At 34.9% G+C, this 24,714-nt stretch overlaps 1 protein-coding gene across 8 annotated transcripts in view; it reads left to right on the forward strand.

Annotated features, from left to right (window-relative positions):
* NAALADL2 (N-acetylated alpha-linked acidic dipeptidase like 2) overlaps positions 1-24,714 on the forward strand; it is a 1,467,871-nt gene that overhangs the window by 1,069,415 nt on the left and 373,742 nt on the right. For all 8 annotated transcript variants that reach the window (XM_065540193.2, XM_074031421.1, XM_065540194.2 and 5 more), the window contains one exon: positions 15,783-15,926. In XM_065540193.2, the coding sequence (XP_065396265.1) occupies positions 15,783-15,926 (144 nt within the window). The remainder of the gene's footprint in view (positions 1-15,782; positions 15,927-24,714) is intronic.

The raw sequence follows: 24,714 nt of genomic DNA on the forward strand, positions 1-24,714 counted from the left end.
ATCCTTTCATCTTTAATATTCTGATTTTATATTCTTTAGCCATTAAATTATGCATTGAGAACTACCATTCTAAGTTCTACATTTTCCAGTAATTAACCTGAATATTTTATAAAAATTATAAGGTTCCTTGTTCTTTGAGTTATATATGTATATGTGTATACATACATATACATATATACATGTGTGTTAACATATATATGTGTGTTAATTTGGAAACTTGAAAGCAATGAAGACAAAGATTCTCTAATGACATTATTTTTAAATATACTCTAATTGAAAGTATTCAGTACACAACTTTAGGATTCCAAACTCACTATTAAAGGGAATATTTCATCTTTTTGTTGGAATTTTCTTTCATATTATTAACTAAATTACATAACTCTAGTTTGTCTTCCAGCTAAAATCAGTATGATGAGGCTGATGTTATCCTCATACTTACATCTTACTTACATCTCTGTTATCCAGAGGCAGATTCACTGTTGAATAGTGTAACTTTGTGTCTCTACACGTTATTGTTTCTTCTCTCAATTTTTCCTATCTCCATAAATTGCTAAATATGTAAGAGTAGCATAGAAGTCTATCTATAAATGTTTGTTCTCATACTATATCTAAAAAGTCTGGACATTGTTTATTGATAACTATAATGCAGATTTAGACTATTGAGTCTTTAATGCTATGTCATTAGTTTGACATTAATGTTTTACAATTTCCTATTGCTTATGGAAAACCATTTAATTTTAATATCAGCCTTAGATCAGTATATAGGTGATACAGATATAATGCTGAACGCTTTTTTTTTTTTTTTTTTTTTGAGACAGAATCTCACTCTGTCGCCCAGGCTGGAGTGCAATGACGTGATCTCAGCTCCCTGCAAGCTCTGCCTCCCGGGTTCATGCCATTCTCCTGCCTCAGCCTCCCAAGTAGCTGGGACTATAGGCGTCTGCCACCACACCTGGCTAATTTTTTGTATTTTTAGTAAAGATGGGGTTTCACTGTGTTAGCCAGGATGATCTCGATCTCCTGACTTCGTGATCTGCCCTCCTCAGACTCCCAAAGTGCTGGGATTACAGGCGTGAGCCACTGCTCCTGGCCATGCTGAATCTTTTAAATCTAGCATCTCGTTGATATTTTTATTGAAACTTGAAATAATTTTGAAACCTCTGAAAAGTTCAGATAAGTCCTAAATGCCTTTAGAAAATAGTTGATGTCTTTTGTACTGAAAAATGGATTCAACTTTAACATCACACCCTCTAAAAATAGCCATCTTGCTTTCATATGATTTATATATTCTTTGAAGCAACCTTGCAAGTGTATCACTCCTTTTGTTTCATTTCATACCAAATGTTCTATGAGAAAGTAAGCAAAGCCTGTCCTATGATCTGTTTTATTTGTGTATCTCAGTACACTTCACGAGTCAGGCATACTGCAGAAATGTTAATTTTTTTCCTCACAGGAACCTCAAAAGAATTAAAAAAGCAGTAGTAGGACAATATGTAGTATCAGAAGGAGCAACAGAGATTGGATTTTTTTTTTTTTTTTAGTTCTGTTGGACAGTTTATGGATAGTATTTGTCACAGGAATAATGTGACTCATTTATATTGCTCCTATTCTTCTGTGGAGCTAAAAGCACTTTAGAAGCATTCTCATTAATCCTCAAGCTTTGCTATGAGCTAAGTATTAGGCAGCTTTTATTCTCAGTTTATGGCCTGGGAAACTCCAGTTTAAGGAATGTCAGTATGCAGGCATTTGCAGAGTGTTCCGAAAACTGTCAATGGGGTTAACAGTAACATGTGGACTATGACCAAGCATTGAAACTCAAAAGTTCTTTGTATGCAGAAGTATTCCTTGTGAACAGGTCAGGACATTTTACTTTATTTATAGGCTTTACAGTAATACTTGTCCGATGAAGCCAAATACTAAATATAATTATTTAAAATATTCTGACTCTTCTTTCCTTTCAGGCAAGTGTTCCTACTGAATCCGTGTGATTAATAGGACTTTTATTCTTATACTCATCCAGGATTGAAACCTTAATTGCCTTCTCTTTTAATTACCTCATTGCCACTACTCTCTTCAATGGGTTGCCAAGTCATGACCGTTCCCTATTCCCAGACTTTTCACATGGATCTTTACCTTTCTGTGTCCAGAGACATCCTAATTCACGCAGTTATTACTTCTTGTTGAGAAAAAAATAGCTTTTAACAGTAATGACATCAGAATTTTAATTTTGAAAGCTGAAAGAAGTAGACTCTGAACCCACCTCTATAGCTTACCAGCCATATGACCCTTAGCATTACATTGTTTCTGAGCTTTAGAGTTATTTCTACCACATGAAGATAACAATAACTAGTTTGAAAGGTTGGATCGTCATATATAAAGTGTAAAAATGGAATGAGACAACATATGCCACGTATCAAGCTCTGCGCCTGGCACAAATGGGATCTGTTTTTACTGTTTTCATTATGAATACAATACATTGTGAAACAGAATTTTTCCAGTTCTGTTCCTTGTGCATTTCACTCTCAGATCAAAATTTCTAAAATCCCCTTTGATGGTACTAATTATCTTCTTAAAACTCCATAAAAAATCTCCTAGTACTCAATTTTCTTAATTTGATATATAAAACCCACCACAATAAAGACTCTATAATTTTAGTCTTAATCAACACCATATGTGGTCATCTCCGGTTAACCTTGGCTCCTTGCCATTCCCTTTTCACTGCTTTATTTTCCTCCCACAGCTCATTTAATCATGTTGATTCTTTTGCCTGGAACCAGCTCCCCTACAGTCATTTTCTGTAAAGTTTGAAACATATATGGAAAAACCCTGTCAAAGCCAGGCTCATTCTACACCAGATGTAGCTAATGAGAAGAGTTCTATTAATTGTTTTTTAGGATTCTAGCCACTACTTTAAAAGCACTTCTTATTTTCCCATGAGGAGACAAAAATCTTGCTCAATGGAGCCAGACTTTGACGTGCTGACCACTGAGCATTCATGGGACCATGTTCTGACAGTTATTCATCGGCAACTTACTTAAATTGTTTCCTCTGACTATATCACTGTACTTTCCAGGTATCTGTTCTGCTTCATCTGGTGTTCCCAGTCTCTTCATGTCTGCTGAAGCATCTTTCCTGGTCCATTTCACATTTCCTGGTCAAAGACCTGGGATTTTCTGGCTACTCTATCTCTTTCATTCATTAAATAGTTGCAGTCATAAAGCTGGAATGTTTGCATTTTCCAGTTGCCTCCCAGCTCTTCTGGTTTCCTCTCTGTTTCCATCCCAAGCCACAAATATACAATCAAATAGAGTTGCCAGACAGGGACCTGTTCTTACTCTGGAATAACTTCTTGGACTCTTTATTTTCCAGTTAAGATCCCACTCATTTCCTACCTCATTTAAGAAACATTCACAGTGTTGAGGAAGAGTGACACAAAACATTCTTTAAATGGAGCACTGGTGTAATATAACATCATTGGGTTGTTAAGAAGATTAAATGAAGGAGCTGAAAAAGAAAATTTTGGGCAATGTGAATAATCTAGACTTTTGTTCAAGCTCCATTATCATGGAAACGCTTTTAAAAGATGACTGTGTATAGGGCTGTTTGAAGTCCTACAGACAGAAACTAACAAAGACACCATTCCTATCCCTTAAGAACACCCTAGCTTATTAACAGGACCATTAGCGCTGTAGTAAGTACAGCCATGTCTCTCACTGTGCCGCTATAGCCTTTGCTGTGACTTCAAAGAAAACTCATTATTAAGTAAAATAACCTTTCAATGCACTGAAAAATATTACCTTATAAGAAAGGCAACGCATTACCTTAGACTTTTATCCTTAGCCTTTTTTTTTTTCTCTTTTGGATGTGAATTTGGGTTCCATTTCATAAAGTACTTCGAAGAAATGTACATCCAAAACCACTTACCAAATTACATTCACCAAATCATAGAACTTTTATGTAAGAAACTTCTTGTATGTATAAATTCAGAATAAGAATTAATAGAATATTTCTAACTGGAGTTCTCTGTAGAGACACTTTTCAATGACGAAATGATGAATCTGTGTCTCATTAACCAAGGGAATTTTTCCCATGGCAAGTGTTTTAAAATATCAATATTTTTCTTCCGAGGATATCTTCTCTCACTATGTACCATCACTACAGCAAGAAACTGGAGTGGTAATCGGGTCACAGTTCTACATGTTACTAAGAGTAAAAATTAATTTTAATAATATTGTAAGAAAAATGATAAACAGGGAAGGGAATATATTGAAATCTTTTACACTGCCCATTCCAAACATGAGGGGCATTTCTGTAATAATAGTAGGACATTCACCTTAAATTTAGATGTATGCATGTAACAACAAAGAGCCTCTTTCAACATAAAAATGGAAAGATTTCTATTAAATTAATGTCAAGAAAATGCTGTATATATGATGAGTTTAAGGACTCAGAAGATGTGGAAAACTATCCCAGAGTCACTTCATAATTAGAGGTGGAGCAAAGGCCAGATACTGGTCCCTGAACCCCAGGCCAGTCTTCTTTTCTTGTGTCAATGTTACCACGTCAAAAACAGAAAATATTCAGGAAACTACAAATAACTGAGAAGTACTTCATATATGCTAGCTCATTTATTCTAGCAACATCTGTATAAGGGAAGCAGGGGTTATTTTCCACTTTTATTATCTAAAAAATAAGTCAATCCAGAAATAAGGTACTGAACTTCTGTCTGTTCATTTAATCAGTCTCATAAAATAATGTGTTCTTATGACCTGGTATGAAGAATTAATGGTTGCACACTTTTATAACAACAACAAAAACACATTCATAGTTTATTTGCTGTCTTTTAAAAATGTAAACTACACTTTTTCCAAGACTAGAAATTTTGCAAATCATTCCAATGTTTATACCCTTCAAGTAAGAGATGGAAAGCTTCTCAGGGGCATGCCTCTGAAGCAGTTTACTTAGCTTATATTACGTGTAATGTGCAGATGGCCAATTATTCCAGTTATGAATCTAGACTACTCTCCTCAAAGTAAAGAACAAACTAGATATTTTATCTGTCTCTTAGTTTATTTTTCTTATGATATAGTCTATGGTTGTTTCCAAATGTTCATGTTTTTAGAATGCTTTAGGGGATAAAATAGTCTTGGAGTAGACAAATGAGGAATGCCAAAGAATAGAAATGTTTAGAATTACATGCAATAGGGAATTAATTATCATATACACAATTTTTTCTCTGAAATAGATTTTTTAAATATTTATCATTATCTAAATATTACCATTGCTGCTATAAATCTAAATTTTCACTGAAAATGACAAATATATTAATATAGACTTAGCAAGATAAAACCCTTCACCAGAGAAAGTCCTGTTTCTTGGGTGGAAAGTTCAGGTTACAAAACGTCTTTAGAGAACACGTTAATGACCATCATCTACTTGAAAACACAGGGGGCCGGGCGCGGTGGCTCAAGCCTGTAATCCCAGCACTTTGGGAGGCCGAGACGGGCGGATCACGAGGTCGGGAGATCAAGACCATCCTGGCTAACCCGGTGAAACCCCGTCTCTACTAAAAAATACAAAAAACTAGCCGGGCGAGGCGGCGGGCGCCTGTAGTCCCAGCTACTCGGGAGGCTGAGGCAGGAGAATGGCGTGAACCCGGGAGGCGGAGATTGCAGTGAGCTGAGATCCGGCCACTGCATTCCAGCCTGGGCGACAGAGTGAGACTCCGTCTCAAAAAAAGAAAAAAAAAAAAAAAAAAAAAAAAAAGAAAACACAGGATTGCTCTTTGTTTTGATGTGACTATATCAATATGTACTAAAACAATAGAAACCATTTAAGGTAAGTTTCAAAATATATTCTCATAATTCTGTAAATAATAATCAATTCAATTACAGGACACACTAGATTTCAACTAACATATAATTAAGTACCATGCTTATGTCCTGTATAATGGCCAAAATCTAGTTTAACACCTTGCTTAACTACACATTAATCAAAACATTTTAATATAAAATAAGAATTATCCTTTAATTGACTGTGAAGTTTAGCACAAATTCCAAAACTGCATAGCCAAAATTTTATACATATTTAAGCATATTTGTTGGAGGGAAGAGAATGATGGTAATTTATATATTATAGTCCTTTGTCCCCAAATAATTGTACCTAACCAATATAAATGTTGAGTTTATGTGTCTAAACATAAAAATATTTTTAATCATGGGGAAAGTTTTCTAACCTTTTTGAGCCTGTTTCCTACTGATGATCAATATCTATGGATAACCTAATTGGAAAGGAAGACCCAAATTAATATTAACAAAGTCTTTACCTGTGTAGTACTTTTTAAAAAGTAAAATTATACTCTGCATAATCTATATATTCTTTTAGTATCAGAATGCATATTTTGCTTACAAATGAGTATATTGCTTTCTACTCCCTTTAATGTAAATGTAAATATAACTGTTGTTATGACACATTAGTTAAGTATTAAAGTATTATGATATTTACTAGGGAGCATAGCAAGATGTTTTTGCTTAGGGCCGGACCAATGAAATGAGAAGATGTGAACATCTGTGTCTTTATTTTTACAATTTCGTAGTTTCAAATTTTATATCATGAATCATGAATTTTAAGCTTACAATTAGACAAAACAAAACTACTCATTTAAACTTCAGTAATTAATTCATCAGAAAATTGTCACTGATCCCCTTTTACTCTGAGAATAATGCATAGCACAAAGCATTTTTAAAGTCAGTTTCCATTTTAAATAATAATCTAAACAATACTCTGCTGACTTTGACTAGGATCGATAGAAAATGGTAATATTTATAACCAGTGGGCGGTAAGATACTGAAATAATAAATGATCAGCTGTATTCACAAGGACAACAAAATGACTAACCAATTTAGTGTACTGGTCATTTCAGAAAAACAACTGTAAATTTAGTGAGCTAAAATAAAAATGAAAAAACATTTGTGCCAGTTATTTAAAGGTCTGACTTCTGTCCAAGTGGCAGCCCTCTGGAGAAAGTCAAATACAATATTCCAGGATAACGTCGCTGATACCAGTTTGTTCAAATGATTCATAAAAGTGCAGCAGAAAATGTGTTTTAAAATCTCAATTTTTTTCAGCTCTGATTGTTTCGTTCTCTGGTAAGTCCACAATATTAATACTTTTAGTTTGTCAGTCTTTTATTATAATAAATTATAATAGTTAAAAACCAAGAAATTAAAAATGTAAGTCAAATTACTTAGCTGTTGTCATATTTAATTGTGACTGAAATGAAGTGTTATAAATGCAATTTTTATCTTTGCACCACCAAGTTTATTTCTGAGGAAAGGACAAAAACCAAATGCTCTCTGATCATCTTATTATTCATTTACTTATGTATTTATTTTTATTTTGATATGTTTTGGGGGAACTGGTGGTGTTTAGTTACATGAATAAGTTCTTTAGTGGTGATTTCTGAGATTTTGGTGTACCCATCACCCAAGCAATGCGCATTGTACCCAATGTGTAGTCTTTTATCCCTCACCCCCTCCCATCCTTTCCCTCAAGTCCCCAAAGTCCACTGTATGTTCCTTATGCCTTTGTGTCCTCATAGCTTAGCTACTACTTATGAGTAAGAACAGATGATGCTTGGTTTCCATTCCTGAGTGACTTAACTTAGAATAATGGTCTCCAATTCCATCCTGGTTGCTGCAAATGCCATTATTGTGTTCCTTTTTATGGTTGAGTAATATTCCATGGTATACATATACCACATTTTCTTGATTGATGGGCATTTGGGCTGGTTCCATGTTTTTGCAATTGCGAATTGTGTGGCTATAAACATGCATGTGCAAGTATTTTTTTTTTTTTTGTATAATTACTTATTTTCCTCTGGGTGGATACTCAGAAGTGGGGTTGCTGGATAAAATGGTAGATCTATTTTTAGTTCTTTAAGGAATGTCCATACTGTTTTCCATAGTGGTTGCACTAGTTTACATTCCCACCAACAGTGTACAAGTGTTCCCTTTTCACCACATCCATGCCAACATCTATTATTTTTTTAAATTTTTTTATTATGGCCATTCTTGCAGAAGCAAGATGGTATCGCACTGTGGTTTTGGTTTGCAGTTCCATTATCATTAGTGATGTTGAGCATTTTTTCATATGTTTATTGGCCATTTGTATATCTTCTTTTGAGAAATGTTTTTTCATGTTGTTAGCCCGCTTTTTGATGGGATTGTTTGTGTTTTTCTTGTGTTCGTTGTGTTTTTGTTTTGTTTTGTTTTGTTTGTTTTTTGATTATTTCAGTTCCTTGTAGATTCTGGATATTTGTACTTTGTCAGATCTATAGATTGCAAAGATTTTCTCCCACTCGGTGGGTTGTCTGTTCACTCTGCTGATTGTTTCTTTTGCTGTACAGAAGTATTTTAGTTTAATTAAGTTCTATCTATTTATCTTTGTTTTTCTTACATTTGCTTTTGGGTTCTTGGTCATGAAGGCTTTGCCTAAGTCAGTGTCTAGAAGGGTTTTTTCCAATATTATCTTCTAGAATTTTTATGGTCTCACATCTTAGATTTAAGTCTTTGGTTCATCTCGAGTTGATTTTTGTATAAGATGAGGGATGAGACCCAGTTTTGTTATTCTACATGTGGTTTGCCACTTACCCCAGCACCATTTGTTGAATAGGGTGTCCTTCGCCACTTTTTGTTTTTGTTTGCTTTGTTGAAGATTGATTGACTGTAAGTATTTGGCTTTATTTCTGGGTTTTCTGTTCTGTTCCATTGATCTATATGCCTGTTTTAATACCAGTATCATGCTGTTTTGGTGACTATAGCCTTACAGCATAGTTTGAAGTCAGGTAAGGTAATGCCTCCAGATTTGCTCTTTTTGCTTTGTCTTGCTTTGGCTCTGCAGGCTCTTTTTGGTTCCATATGAATTTTAGGATTTTTTTCTAGTTCTGTTAATAATGTTGTTGGTATTTTGATCAAAATTATATTGAATTTGTAAATTGTTTTTGGCAGTATGATCATTTTCACAATATTGATTCTACCCATCCATAATCATGGGATTTGTTTCCATTTGTTTCTGTCACTGTCTTTCAGCAGTGTTTTGTAGATTTTCTTGTAGAGGCCTTTCTCCTCCTTGGTTAAGTAATTCCTAAGTATTTAATTTGTTTGGCAGCTATTATAAAAGGGGTTGAGTTCTTGACTTGATTCTCAGCTTGGTTGCTGTTGGTGTATAGCAGGGCTACTGATTTGTGTACATTTATTTCTTATCCTGAAACTTTGCTGAATTCATTTACCAGTTCTATGAGCTTTTTGGATGAGTCTTTAGGGTCTCCTACTTATATGATCATGTCACCCACAAAGGGCGACAGTTGGCTTCCTTTTTAACAGTTTGGATGTCCTTTATTTCTTTCTCTTGTCTGATTGCTTTGGCTAGGACTTCCTCTCTGTCCGTTTCAAATTTGTTATTTAGAAATAGCTTATAAAAAGACATGTTAATCATTTCGAAGGAGACTGAGAATGTTGATTTGTGGTTTACTGATATAGTTAGTTTGGGGGAAGGTAGACAAATACAGTTTTTATTCTTTTCCTTCTTCTTTTTATATATTAGTCATTTTTAAAATTATATAAATTGTACTATAAAAAAATATCATTGGCTTTCCATATCCAGGTGTTTCACATCCATGGACCCAACTAACTGCAGATTGAAAGTATTTGGGAAAAAAAAAATCCCACAAAGTTCCAAAAAGCAAAACTTGAATTTTCTCCATGATGAGTACTATGTTGAATTCATGTGAATTAAGTGATGTGTAGGCATTGTATTAGGTAATATAAGTAATTTAGAAATGCTTTAAAGTATATAAGAAAATGTGGGTAGGTTATATGAAAATACTAGGCCAATTTATATAAAGATTTGAGCATATGCAGAATTTGATATCCACAAGGGCTCCCAGAACCCACTGCTGGCAGGTACCAAGGGATGACTACATAATGATTTAGGCCAGTGCTGATCTAATGTGCATACAAAGCACCTGGGGATCTTGATAGACTACAGATTCTGATTCAGAAGACCTGGGGTGGGACCTGGGATCCTGCATTCCTAGTAAGTCCTAGTTCATGCAGATGCTGCTTGTCCGAGGACTATGCATTAAATAGAAAGGATCTATGCAACACTGAGTGAGCAGCAAGGATCTCATGTTCACACACACACACACACACACACACACACACACACACACACACACACGAGGTGCACAGGGTTGAGTTATATGTACTCCTAAATTCTGAAGTTGTGCTATTCTTCTCATTCACCATCATCATTAAAACACAACAGGCCCTCTTTTATTTAACCAGCGCATTTTTATGTTATCTAACCTCTCAGTGCCTTCCTCTCAGTATGTGATATTTCTAATCTCTGAAGATTTATCTTCCCTGATGCTGTTTGGGTAATTGGCACTTGTATACACTGGCTTTTCTTTTATTTATTTATTTATTTATTTATTTTGAGATGGAGTCTCACTCTGTCACCCAGATTGGAGTGCAGTGGTGCAATCTCAGCTCACTGCAACCTCCGCCTTCCAGGTTCAAGCAATTGTCCTGCCTCAGCCTCCTCCCTAATAGCTGGGACTACAGGCGTGTGCCACCACACCCAGCTAATTGTTGTAATTTCAGTAGAGATGGGTTTTCATCATGTTGGCCAGGCTGTTCTCGATCTCCTGACCTCAGGTGATCCACCCTCCTCGACCTCTCAAAGTGCTGGGATTACAGGTGTGAGCCACCATGCCTAGCCAACACTGACTTTTCAATTAGGTTTAAAAGTATCCCATCTTGTCACACATATCAAAAAAATAATATATATATACTGGCTACTAAGAGAGCATGTTTTTTTTACACAGCCAACCAGATGAGATTGAAGTGGGCATCAAAAGTTTCAAAAAGCATGACACAGAATTAAGGAAGTACAATTAGAACACATCTTACTTATTTTAATGCTAATTTCTTCTAAATTTCACCCACAGTAACTTTGGCTCTAAGTCTCTGAACTAATATATTATTTTTATTTCAGCAATGAAGACACTTTGGTGTCACCTTGGTATTTCAGGAATTGTAGATGAAATGACAATAGTACCATAGTGAAATTATTTATTTGTGACATTTCAAACAGTGAGTCAATGATGAAGTCAGACTTAGGACTTCGTTTATCCAATTTCCTCATTATACTATGTGCATGTAGCATTGAATCAGGGATTGAATTATTGATATAATGGGTCTGTTTTCATCTTTATCTGGATTGCAAAGAGTGCATAATGTGAACAGAGAATTAGCTAGCTACTAAAATAAAAGTTGGTCTCCCTCAGTCTTTATGAAGCATAAACAAGATTCAGAGTATGATATAAATGCTGCAATCTAAAAGTTAAAATGCTAAAATGTAATGTCACAGTCTTTTTTGTTGTATGGTACTCTTTCTTTCCAGGCACATAATCCACTTAATTTTCATCTCACATCTAATGAATTCTTATACTTCATAAATATGCTTTAAAATATCACTGAATAAAAATAGTACATGTGTTTAACTTGGTTCAGAATCTCTTAATAATGTAAGAAAATAAAACTCTTCTCTCAGCTGTTCTACAATAGACATAGGTTTTTTTAAAAAAATAACTTCTGTCTATAATTTAATCTTAGTGTCCTTTAAGTCCTGCTTTTAGTATCTGCTCTCAGAAGTGAACTGTTTGTCAAAGTTCCATTAAGCTGAAGGTAAAAAATTAATGAGGGACTTACTTTAGATATTTCAAAACTAATGCAAGTCTGTTAGTCATGCAGCACAAAAAATCAAAGATTTGGGTATGTTCAATTATGGTTTAGGGACCACTCATATTTAACATTTAAATGCATTGCTTCATAAGCTTACTAGAGTATTCTAGAGAAAAATGGAACTCAGTTATTGATTTTTATTAACATAAATATATCTTCGAGATGATTTTATTTATTTAAAGACTTTTTATCTACAAAAGTTAATTTTAGGGCAAGGATAATCAGTGAATTGATAGGGATAGATGGGTTTCGAAAGTTTATTTAATATGTCTGCTGGGGGAAAGTATTAGTTAGCCAGGGAGAAAGCATAACTATATAGCAAGCATAGAATTATAATTTATTATTCAATTGTACCCCAGCTCAATTTTGTCAGGACTCAGAAAACCATTAAGACATAGGCATTAAGATTATTTTTCAAAGAATTGTTGATTCTTTTTTCTACCATTAATTATTGAACTCCTGTTATGTACCTGACAAAGTGCTAGGCATTGTATATCATACGATGATGTAAGTGACTTGTTCCTTGCTTTCAAGAATTTATAGTTCAGAGGGAATAAACAAAGTGATTTTATATAGTGATAATGTTAACTGAAAAAAAGGTGCAGATATAGCACACAGAGCTGAGGGTGCCAGAGAAAGCTTCACATAGAAGATGACTTGTAAGTTGGGCTTTGAAGGAACTGAGTACTTTAGACGTATGTGATGTGTGAGAAAAGCAAGTGAAGTAAGAGGAACGACTTAAGCAAAAACATGGGGGATGTAGCTCATGGAGTATGCAAGGGTATAGCTTAAGTTTTTGCTTAAGATGCATGAATAAAACTGATAGGAAATAATATTGAAGAATAAGATTCAAGATTATGAAGGGCCTTGAATAGCAAGCTAGAGTTTGGTGTTTGAATTGGGGAGAGGTGCAATCATACAGCATCTTAAGAAGTTCCCACATTCATGAAAACTTCAAAATGATAGACAGCACATGGCTCATCAATATTATTTTATTACCCCATGCACGTTAAAAGCTCCAAAGGTAACGGCTGAGAGAGAAAATATGTACTGGAAAATCCAGATGGCTATCCCAGCGTTTCCCAGCTAGTCTGTTCAGGCATTGTCTCTGCTTTGAAACATGAATCAGTTTGTCCTCAAGTGCAGCCTGGAGCAGTAGGAGACTTGAGGCTCATCACTTTTGGCTGAGAGCAGCCTCCTATGGTCTGAAAATCCCTTTGGTTTACCTCAGTAAGTTGTACAACTACTAGCATCTTCTACATAAATTATGCAGAGCCTGGTACCTTGACATGCCACCTGTGCAGTCTCACAGAGTCCCCTCGCCGAAGGGCCCCACACTTGATTTAATGCTCTCCTACTGCCATATTGAAATTCTTCATACTTTTTGAACAAGGGATCCCACATTGTCATTTCACTGTGGGTCCTGCAAATTATATAGCCACTTGTGGTTCCATGAATATGAAAACTGTTGGGAAATAATGACCTACACTGTGGTCCAGATGCACTGTTACATAGATCTATATAAGGGAGCAATGAAATTATGAGGCCAGCACTGCTCTTATATAACAAAATGGATTCTAAGCTTAAATCTTTATTATTTTTTCTTCGAAGCCATGACTTCCATGACTGCCATAGGCCTAAGCGAAATATAGCATTTTAGCCTTGTCTTCCAGATGATAAATTAAGGAAACACTCCTGTAACATATTTTCTCATTTATAATCTACCTCCTGCTGTAGCCTGGATACCAGTATCATTGAGCTCTGCACCCTCTGAAGTCCCATCAAATTAAATTCTGAGAAAAACCGTTAGCAATTATTTTCCCTAATAAAAGTTCTGAAAAATATAGCACTGCATCTGGAAACATCACCGGCTGCCTGATAGAGTCATTCTGTTGTGTACTTCCTTTTGTGAATCAGTAAAAATATATAAACTGAATAAGTATTAGTTATTTTCTTAAGCATAGTTTGTTTTCTCCATTATCTCTATTCTATTCATACACTTTTTTGTACTTGTGTTATTATAACTGTTTTCTCTTATTTTTATGTATTTATTGTTTTTTGAAGTTATAGATGCATTTAGTTCATTTAAATAGTCAAATATTTCCACAGGCTTAATTTATAAAAATGTCACCTTCTCCTTCTCTTCCCTGTGTCTCTTCTCTCCTCTCTTTAACTCCTCAGGGCAAATATGTAATTGTTTTTAACCTCTTTAGTAGTTACTTACCTTTTATGTTTACCTTCCTTTTGCTCAGTTATGTGTTTGTTTTTCAGTTTTATCCATTATATTGACTTACCACTTTGAGAGATAAAGACTTAACTTTCACAAGTATTCATGTACATCACAGCCTGACTTTTTCCCTTTTCTCCTTTTTCCTAAAAAGGATAATTTTTGTGTTAAATCAGCAGTCATTATTTACATTATTATGACTATGTAAATATTATACATATTGTTCAATGATTAAATTTCTTCTTATACAACTTTTGGTCCCTTTAAGCTAACAGTTGTCTCCCTTTATAGGTTTCTTGTTTTTCTTTATAGCTAGACACTCTTCAAACCCTAACACTCTGCTCTTACTGTAAATATTCTCTCAATATGTTAGCACACATCTGGTATTCTCATTAATTTGGTCTTCCTAGAGACCTCCCTCCCCAGCTCTGCTGACCATCTGCTGTCATCCTCACTAGGTCTGTGCCCAGGGGCCAACCTAGGATTGTCCTTGGCTGAGATCTCTTACTTAAGAATAACAAAATTAAGTTGATTTGAAGTTCAGTATATGACTGGGATTTATTGACTGATAAATTTCAATGTAGGATGTTGTGGGTAAGTTGTTTCTTTGTGGGTAATAGACCTGTTTTTGGTATTTTTAGATATTTTCTATTGATCTCATCATATTTGCTAAGAGTGAATCTTCTATTGCCCTACCTGGAGAGGTTTCTATATGCCAAAAGAGAAAACTGAGGAGTCCTGGCAATCACAACAAGATCTTTTTTTTTTTTTTTTTTTTTTTTCGTGTTCGAGTCTCACTCTGTCACCCAGGTTGGAGTGCAAGTGGCATGGCTTGACTCACTGAAACCTCTGCCTTCTGAGTTCAAGCTATTCTCCTGCCCCAGCCTCCCAAGTAGCTGAGATTGCAGGAGTGCACCACCAGACCCAGCTAATTTTTATATGTTTATTAAACATGGGGTTTCACCTTGTTGGCCAGGCTGGTCTTGAAATCCTGACCTCAAGTGATCCACCCACCTTGGCCTCCCAAAGTGCTGGGATTACAGACATGAACCATCACGCCTGGCCAACACCATCCTCTTTGAACTGTGATGTTGCTCATTGTATTTGGTGTCTCCCTGTTCAGACTGTAACTGTCAGTTTTCTGCTGAAGTGAAGAAGGAACAGGCACCCACACTGACTGGGTGCGTGAGAATTCCAGAGGACAAGCCATTTCACAATCCGAATTTCATAAGATCCTCCTGTTTCTTGTCTCTTTTGCAGCCCTACTTTAATAAATACCTGGTGTTGACAATTTCTAACCCTTTCTTTGTTCAGTGGTACAAACAGCATTCTCAGCTTCCCTACTAAGAACTTAGGTTTTAGGTTCCCCCCTCATGTCCTACATCACTGACACTTACATATCTGCTTTCCAACTAGAATCGTATTACTACCTATTCTCCTGGCCCCTGTACATTTACGCTTTTTCATTATTTTGTCAACATTTTAGTGGAGTTTTATGGGACAATGTAGGTAAGTGCATATGTGCAATCTGCCATCTTTAACTAGGATATGTCATTGTATTTGGACTAAATTTTTACTGAGTATCTCAAATCGTGTTAATAAGTAAACAGGGTATAACTAAGGAGTAAATAAATGAATGAATATAAACTTACCAGTCATAATTTAAATACTTATTACAGATAACTTTTCCTTAAGTGTTTTAAATTTCTGTTTACTAAGGATTCTCTTCCTTTGTCTTTTGAATACAGATGGAAGTTTTAGGCAAAGCCGATCAAACCTCACCTCTCTGTTAGTGCAGCCCATCTCCGCATCACTCGTTGCAAAACTGATCTCTTCGCCAAAAGCTAGAACCAAAAATGATGCCTGTAGCCCTCTAGAGCTTCCAAATAATGGTAAAGTATTTAATGTCATTCTCTGTATTTTACAGTTTTTGTAAAGACCATGATCATGTTTAATCTCCTAAATTGATGTATGTAGCATTATTCTTTTCAAAAATGTTGACTTTTGACGAAGTGAGCATTATTTTCTTCTGTGGCTCTTTAGCAGCATGTTTGGGAAGTAATTTTCATAAAGACTGAGACTTGACCAAAATGAGAGATTAGAAAAAGAAAACCATTTTGAACTGCTACACAGAAAAGTAGCTTTATAAATAAAGCATTTTTGTACATCCATGAAAATCTGCTTAACATAGCTTCCCGGTTTCAGCTTCAGCAGTCTCACTGCCTGCCAAGATTCAGTGGATAGCAGGCAGCTATCTAGGGTATGAAGTCTTTTAGTATAAAGCATTAAAGCCTAATTCCTGCAATTGACTAAAAAATCCCTCTGTCTATACGCATCATCGCCCGGGAGATGCTTCTTGTACTGCGGTGCAGTTTGTCAGGCCTTGTTGGACCACGTGGGATGAAACAGAAGTAGTTAAGCTACCTGTGGTGGTATGAAAGCCTTGGGCTGCATCTTATTCCTGCCTGCAGTCTCAGCCTTACGTTTCTAAAGAAAACACTCTTTATAATTTGTTAAATTTGTATCTATTTGCTAGGAACTACAACTTGTGGGCTCTGTTTTTTTTGTGTCCAGAACTCTGGGCTCAATAGTCATATTTTATCTCAACTGTTTTTCTCTTGACAGCAAGAACATACAAAAGAGAAAATATGTTGAAGAAATATGTACAGAAAAAAATCTGAATACATTAAGGATTTCTTTGTTAGGGACATATGCTTTTCAAAATCCTATATATTGAGAGCCTCCTAAACGGATTACCAATTAAACAAGGTGGGAAAATCAGAAAACAATAATAAGCCAATGTCCTCAAAGCAGGAATGAAGAAGCACTCGAGGAGATTTTTGTTTTGTTTTGGTTTTTTCCCTGCCATTTATTCTGAGCCCAACAAATTGATTATGGGCTCTATTTGTTAAGATATGTAAAGAACACCACAATAATAGTGTAGTTGTAAGAGACACTGGACTTCTAAAAGACCATATTTAAGCCCAGATTTAAATAATTAATTAATTCAATATATATTCAGAGTCCCCAATACATTCCAGCCACTGTCCTGCCCTCAAGGAACTGATAGTCCCCATGCTAGCTCCATGTCCTCTAGTATGTCATCTCCCACTGCAAACCTCTATGTCTGTATCTACAACAGAGAGCTACACCTTTATCACCTTAAATAGTTGTGAGAATCAAAGTATGATATGTGTATCAATTCTTTATTTTTACTTTTTGTGTTATATGTTACGTCATGTATTTCTTGAGACAAGGTTTTGCTCTGTGATCAGGGCTAGAGTGCAAGTGGCTTAATCATAGCTCCCTGCAGCCTCAAACTCCTAAGCTGAAGCAATTCTCCTACCTCAGCCTCCCAAGTAGCTAGAACTGCACATGGGTGCCAGCACACTAGACTAACTTAAAAAGTATATATTTTTGCAGCCACAGGGTCTTGCTAAGTTGCCCAGGCTGTTTTTGAGCTCGCTAGATCCAGTGGTCCTCCTGTCTCAGCCTCCCAAGGTGTTAGGATTATAAGTATGAGCCACCATAACTGGATTAATTTTTTTGTATATTGTAAAATGTTACGTAAATATTAAGAAGTATCTTTGTTATCAATTAACTACTTAAAAAAAATGCGTAGACATGTCTTACTCTATTGCCCAGGCTGGAATGCAGTGGCATGATCATGGTTCACTGCAGCCTCAAACTCCTGGGCTCAAGTGATCCTTTTGCTTCAGTCTTCCAAGTAGCTAGGGCTACAGGCACATGACACTACACCCATCTAACTTTGAAATCTTGTTGAAGAGACAGGATCTCACTACGTTGCCAGGGCTAGTCTCAAATTCCTGGGCTCAAGTGATCCTCCTGCTTGTCTCCCAAAGTACTGGGATTATAGGCATGAGCCATTGTGCCTGGCCTAACTACGTTAATTTTCTTCTTAATATGCAGAATAATGTACTTGCAAAGCAAGATGACACTCTCCAGCTGCATTTCCATAATAAATTAACAACAGGCATGAAGCCTACAAGAAGAGTTGAAATGTACACCAGTGTTAAAGCAAGAAAGGCCTGCTTTCTAAGAGACTATGACATATGAAATTGTTCTCATGGATATTGTTATGTTTTTAGAAAAATTGTTATGATTTTTAGAAAATTCAAAAAGATATATTTAAATCATTGAGAAGACATTCATGTTATAATGAGTTATTTATTTTTTAAAATACAGAATATACACTTAGATTTTCCAAATACTGATTGAGCGGTCTCACTGAGTCTGGTAAATCAGTATTTGGAAAATCTAAATACATAATTCTATATTAACGTATAATCCTACATTAAACTGAATTTAATGTAGGATTATAACCCTTTACCCCAATGTTTTGGACAATAATGCTCATAATTTTTCTGAGATAATTAAGTTTCTTCATAGATATTACAAAATGCATTAGTTATTCACAGTAATGTATATCAGGGTGGGAAATGAAAAGGATACTGAATGAAGTACTGTCATTTTAAGCAATAACAGCAATGCTTATTGTTTAAGGATTAAAGAAATAATTTAAAACATATTATAATTATAACATATTGTTGAATTTTCTAAGTATAGCCCTGATCTTTAGTGTCTGAAAATCTTCACTCAGCAAGTTTGGAATGGGCACATTAAGAATATGTGTGCGAATCCACTAATTATTTATCCTACCCATTTAACCCTTTATGCACACTAAATCAAAATTCTCTAAAATTCAGACAATAATGTAATAGAATTTTTCTACTACCAATCAAGGACTACATTTAACACCTCTAGTGTTAAAGTGAGTCATTGTTCAAATTTCAGAAATTGAGTCTTGGTCCTGTTTGTCCAAACTTGGATTATCCTTGAACCAATCATCATAATATAGTTGATGTAGTCTGTCAATAGGCTTGAGTCCATCAGAATCTATTTCTAGGGATACTGCCAAATCTACTCATAAAATGCTGATGGGAAATGCTGGCAACAGTTCAAAAAGGGAAAGTGGCAAATGGATGTTGAGAAAGCAAGTGTAGTTCAATGATGATACAAGTCTGGCCAAGACGCAATTTACAAACTTGAAGTAATGACTTGCTTCATCATTAAAGGCCAACAAGAAACCATGTAGCTCTGGGATCTTCCTCCAACCATCTTGAGACCATGGGAATGGAATGCATCCTACCTGAAAATAAAGTCAGCATAGGAAGGGATCAGATGAGTAAAGGGGAGAGAAATACAGAAATAGAGATAGAGAGAAGGTATGGGGAAAGATGGAGAAGCAGAGAAAAAGAAACCCTTATTTACATGATTAGAGCCCTAAATAAAGCCTTGTCTGAAGCCAAATCTATTGAACTTTTCATATATATGAGTCAATACATTCCTCCTTTGTTTCAGCCTATTTATATTTGGTTTTTGGTTACTTGCAACTAAAAGCTATCTAACTGATAAAAACCATAACACTTAAACTAAAGAATTGAATGCCTTCATGCATGAGATAGGCACAACAAATTGAAGTGGATAACTGGCCATTTGTATGGACATCGCTGCAAGAACTAAAAAAAAAAGAAATGTATGAGGAATGGAAAAAGAATCAGGAGAAAAATTCTTACTTAAATAGATTGTTTGCATTGATTAGGTAATTGGATACTGACTCCATTTCATTTCAAACGGTCTTTTTCTTTGTAGACCTGACTCATTCATTCAAGGTATTGTCAATATTTGTCTTTGAAGTTCAGTCAAAACATGGAAAACTTAATTTTCACATATCAATCTGAGCTTGTGATTAAAATTCATGACTACGGTGATTAAAAGGGAAGAAGAAACTTTAAAATCCATTAATGAAATTTAAGGTGAAAAGTATAAATGAATCAAGTTAAAAATAATCATTTTAATGTATTTGATGATTCATTTATTTTGAAAAAATAATTGTTTACATGTTGCTTAAAACTTATCATCAGTGATGACGAAATTTTACATAAACAAATTTGGATGATGTCTCTTCAAGTGGATATACTATATATTTTTTGTTATTATTTCCTTATTTACAATTCTATATGTTTTATCAAAATTACTTTTATTATTAAAATGACATAGTGTCTAACTGATCATCTGGTTTATAATTTTTACATATTTCTAATGCATTTTGTAAATCTATCTTCCTAATCTGTTAGCAGTTACTTTAAACAATGCATTACTAGCATTTCTTGAGTACAAATTTAAAAACATGTATTGAACATATTATCTACAAGTTGTAGTTACACAAATATTTGTTGACAAATGGTGCCTTTTAACTTTTCAAGAAATATCTATTAGCAGGAAATGTTAGTACAATTGAATTCAACATTGTGTATTCTTACATGTGAAACTAATCAATCTATTCAGAGCAGCCTTGGAATTGCTACATGTGAAAAGTTCCAGTATATTATGCTACTCTCCTTAAAGAATGTCTTGAGATTTTCTCTCTCTCTCTCGCTTTCTCTCCCTCTATCCACCTACCTATCAATTTATCTTGGTAGACAATGGAGTAGTATGAGCCAATATGACATGGCTTCCTTTAAGTTCCAACATAACAAATGACAAACCTTTTGGGCCACAACAAAACAAAATATTTTTTAGTAGACCGTAAAAGAAAAAAAAAAACAAAGGGAAAACTAAAAACTTAGTTTTGAGCAGAGTGGGCTTCAATAATGTTGATTAGGCTTTTCCAATCAACATGGAGGAAAATATTCAGAAGAAATGGGGAAATTTTTAATTTGTGCAGACAACTTCTATATTGCATGCATACAGATATGATGGCTGCTCTTTATCTGAACAATTCAGAGAGCTAGAACTGTTTCAGAAGGACTGATATGTGTGGAGAAAAATGCCAGATCAACTGTCTTCAAGCAGTCAGTTACATAGTGAGCATATGAGTCTGAGGTAGGAGTTGATAATGGAGTATTCCGTAGAACTAAAGATCAACATTCATGAGCTGCCAGTCTGAAGTCCTTGGACAAAAGGAAAAAGAGCTTCAGAATTCACTTTGAAGGACTGTTCATCAGGGATCTTAAATGGAGTGAGCGTAGCGGGGAAACCTATTGTCCAAAGTCCACAGAAAGTAGAGTCAATTCTCTGTTTCCTGGGGAGTGAAGGCTGGGCTTACTAAAGGTGACGCAGATCTGACATTCACCCAGAACTTCTCAAGTTTCCAGGATTCTGTCTCAACAGTTTTGATTTTAGAAATGATTCAGCTGGAGTACAGTCTAGAGTTTTTGTTTGTTTGCTAAAAGACTTAAAGACAACCTGAGATATACACTTAAAAGCAAAATTATTTTAAAAAGTGTTTTCTACTTTTTAAATATTTCTCAAGGTTTTTACAGCTTCTTATGTTCTTAGCATATAATTTTTCAAATACCTGTCACTTTTTACAAATTATAGAAATTCCAACTAAACTTTGGAGTTTATATGTGTGATAAGATCCATTAGCATACACCGTATCTTTGTATTTTTATGTTATGGACCAACACTGTCATTTACTAAACAAAAACTTCCAGAGATTCATCACTGCCTTTGTGTTTCTATTATTCTGCTATTCCTTGCAAGTATCCAGTATTTCTCTGCATTATTCTATTCAATATTATCCAAACATATCTTGCATGTATGTGTCTCTAAGTTGTAAAGGCCCATTACCCTCTAAATTCTTACGGTTCAGTGCAAGTGTTATATTCTCCACCAAAAACCCTTTAGGGTTTCATTCAAGTTGGACATAGCCTCTCTTTATGACTCTCTCATGCATTTGGCATTTGTATGCTATTTGGCATTATGATATGATATTCTTCTGAAGCAGAGCATAAGCAACTGAATTTTCATTAGAATATGTTGTTTCCTCTTTATAATTCAATTATTTGAGGTTTTCTTTATGGTTCAGGATATCATCAGTGTTCTACGAGTATTTGAAAAGAATGTATGCTGTGTTATTGTCTATTCTATACATGTCTACTTAGACTAAGTTCCTTAATCCGGTTGTTCAAATATTCTATATATTATTCATGTTAAAATCTCCTACTGTGAATATAAATTTGTTCATTTTCCCTTGTAGTTAGTCAATTTTCACTTTATATGTTTTGAGATTATTTCGTAGGTGTTTATAAATTCAAATATATCATATCTTCTGGAATAGTTGAACCACTTATCACATGAAGTGATATTCCTTATGTGTAGTAATTCTTGTTTTAAGTTTGAGTAGGCCTGATATGAATTTTGTAGCACTATTTGTATTAGTATCTTTATGCTATGTATTTTTTACTTTCAACCTTCCTGTATCTTCCCTTTATATATGTCTCATTAATAGCAAATAATTTCCAATTTAAACGCAATCTGATGGTCTTTTAATAGGAGCATTTGCTCCCTTTCATTTAATGTGATTAATATGTACTTAGACTTACAGTTTTCATCTTAATTAGGGTTTCTTCTTTGAATCACATATTGTTTTCCTTTAGTTGTATTTTTTCTTTAGATTTAGATTTTTGCCATTAAATTTTTCTCTCTATTATTTAGAAGTTATAAATACATTTTGTATTCTTTTATAATTAATCTAAGAAATTACAACTTCTTAGAGATCCCGTGCCCCTGCTCTGCTTAGTGTCAGGTAATTTTCTTTGCACTCTTGGGAGGAAGTGGGGAAGTTCAGAACTTTAGGATTCCTACTTTATAGAGGAAGAATCTTTTTTAGAACCACCTTCTTCATCCCAATTTCGGTAAGCCCAGGACTTTGTCTTCTGACCTTTGCATCCCACGAGGCCATCAATATTAAAGGGTTCTCTTTGTTTACCAAATTCCCTTAGGTTGAAGATAGCCTCATAGTTTTATTTACCTGGGTTCCCATCACAACTTAAATTTTGACCTAGTAAGTTCTTAATTTCTTGCTAATTCTCAGATGCTGTTAACAAGATTTATTTTGTATTTTATTTGTCATTGTAAGTTATTATCAGTGGGTGGATTAATCTGACATCCTAGCCCACCATATTTTTTGTAAGGAAAATCTTCTCTTCCTTTCCATCCATTTATTACCTGACAGCAAATATGGACTCAGAAAATTGTGTAGATTGATTGACATATAAATCAGGTCATCAGGAAAAAAGGATCAACTAAAAATGTGCAATTTAAGAGAATTTAATCAAGTGCTTATGCACATGCTGTGGACAGGTAAAGCAAGACAGAAAAGAGATACCATTGCTACTGCCTCTAAACCAGGTCTAGTAATTGCTACTACCTGTAAACATGAAAGGGCAAGAAGAGAGAGCAGTTGTAGGAACTGGCCAGTACTTTAGCTATAAGAGAAGAGCTGTGGCTTTCAGCCAAGCAGAGTTGTCACTGCATAATGTGGATAGTAAGGGGGGTACTGGAAAATAAATACTCCCATCTTTCACTTAACCCAACCTACTGTCCTCTTGTTGATGCCTTCAATTAGGTAAACTAAACCTGAAGCCAAAGAATAAAAGAACCAGGTAGATGTAATGCATAGAGGTTACTTCTCCTGGGGTAAGGTTAATGGAGGGTGGCCAATAGATGTGAATGAACAAATAGAAAATATGCAACAAAGATAGAGCTTCAGGTGATTAGTAGATTAGTAGATTAGTGCTTCAGGTGATTAGTGCTTCAGGTGATTTGGTAGACAGCTAAGAAAAAAATGGTCAATTTTTACATTTCTGAGGGATACAAAGAGAGTAAACGTTATTTTTTCTCATATTCATATTATTTAGAATATCTTCCTAGTTACATAACTTTACTAAATAAAAAGAATACAATTTAATTCAATGTTAATTGTTTTTCCAAAAGTATGGAAGCTCGCATGAGTACGTGCACATATGGGTGTGTGAAGATGTGTATGCATGTATCAGATAATCAGGGAATAGCTATATGTACTTGAAAGTTTACAAGTTACGATGACATAGAATCTAGAAGCAGTTTATATTCAGATTTTCAGGCAAACAGTTGGCAATAGGAAAGATATCTGCAGACTGCAGCATCTCAGTCATCAAAACTCCCTCTAGAACAGATTCTAGTCCCCGTGAGGATCAGGAAAATTAAGAAAATAAAAGAACAATCTGGAAGTCCAATCCTAGAAAAAAAGTTCTTTTCTAGAGCCACATCAGCAAGAAAGGGACTCAAGTATATATAATGGGACAAATATTCAATTAAACTTAGAGACTCTAGAAGATCTATGCCTAGGAAACTAACACACACTTAATTATTGGATATGAGACTCAGAGTTAGCAGCAAGTGTATTCTTCAAATTTCTGTGAATAATGTTGGAATTTTTTCTAGATATTTGGTATAATTATTCAAAATACAGGTGGAAATGAAGGTTTGTTAGTTATCCTGGAAGAAGAAGATTGGGAACCAATTAATCTGGCTCTTAATAATTGCAACAAAAATGCAAGACAGAATTGTCTCTGGACCATAAAATTGGCAGTAGTTATTTTTCTCTGCACATGATGAAATTAAGGGATAGAGAGAGGCAGCTATTTCATGTCTCTTAGCTCTGACACCCCTCACCCTATTTGAATACAAATGTTCTCTGAGTGGAACACATTTTTATATCTTGAAATCTTTTAAACTTCACATGTCATAATTAAAGCTGTCATCAAATTTTACATGAAAGGCAGAAATTGGTAAATGTGAGCTGGAAATGTAATTTTTAACTACCAGTAC

Source organism: Macaca fascicularis, chromosome 2 (assembly GCF_037993035.2).
Source record: "Macaca fascicularis isolate 582-1 chromosome 2, T2T-MFA8v1.1".
In the NCBI taxonomy this organism is placed as follows: Eukaryota; Metazoa; Chordata; class Mammalia; order Primates; family Cercopithecidae; genus Macaca; species Macaca fascicularis.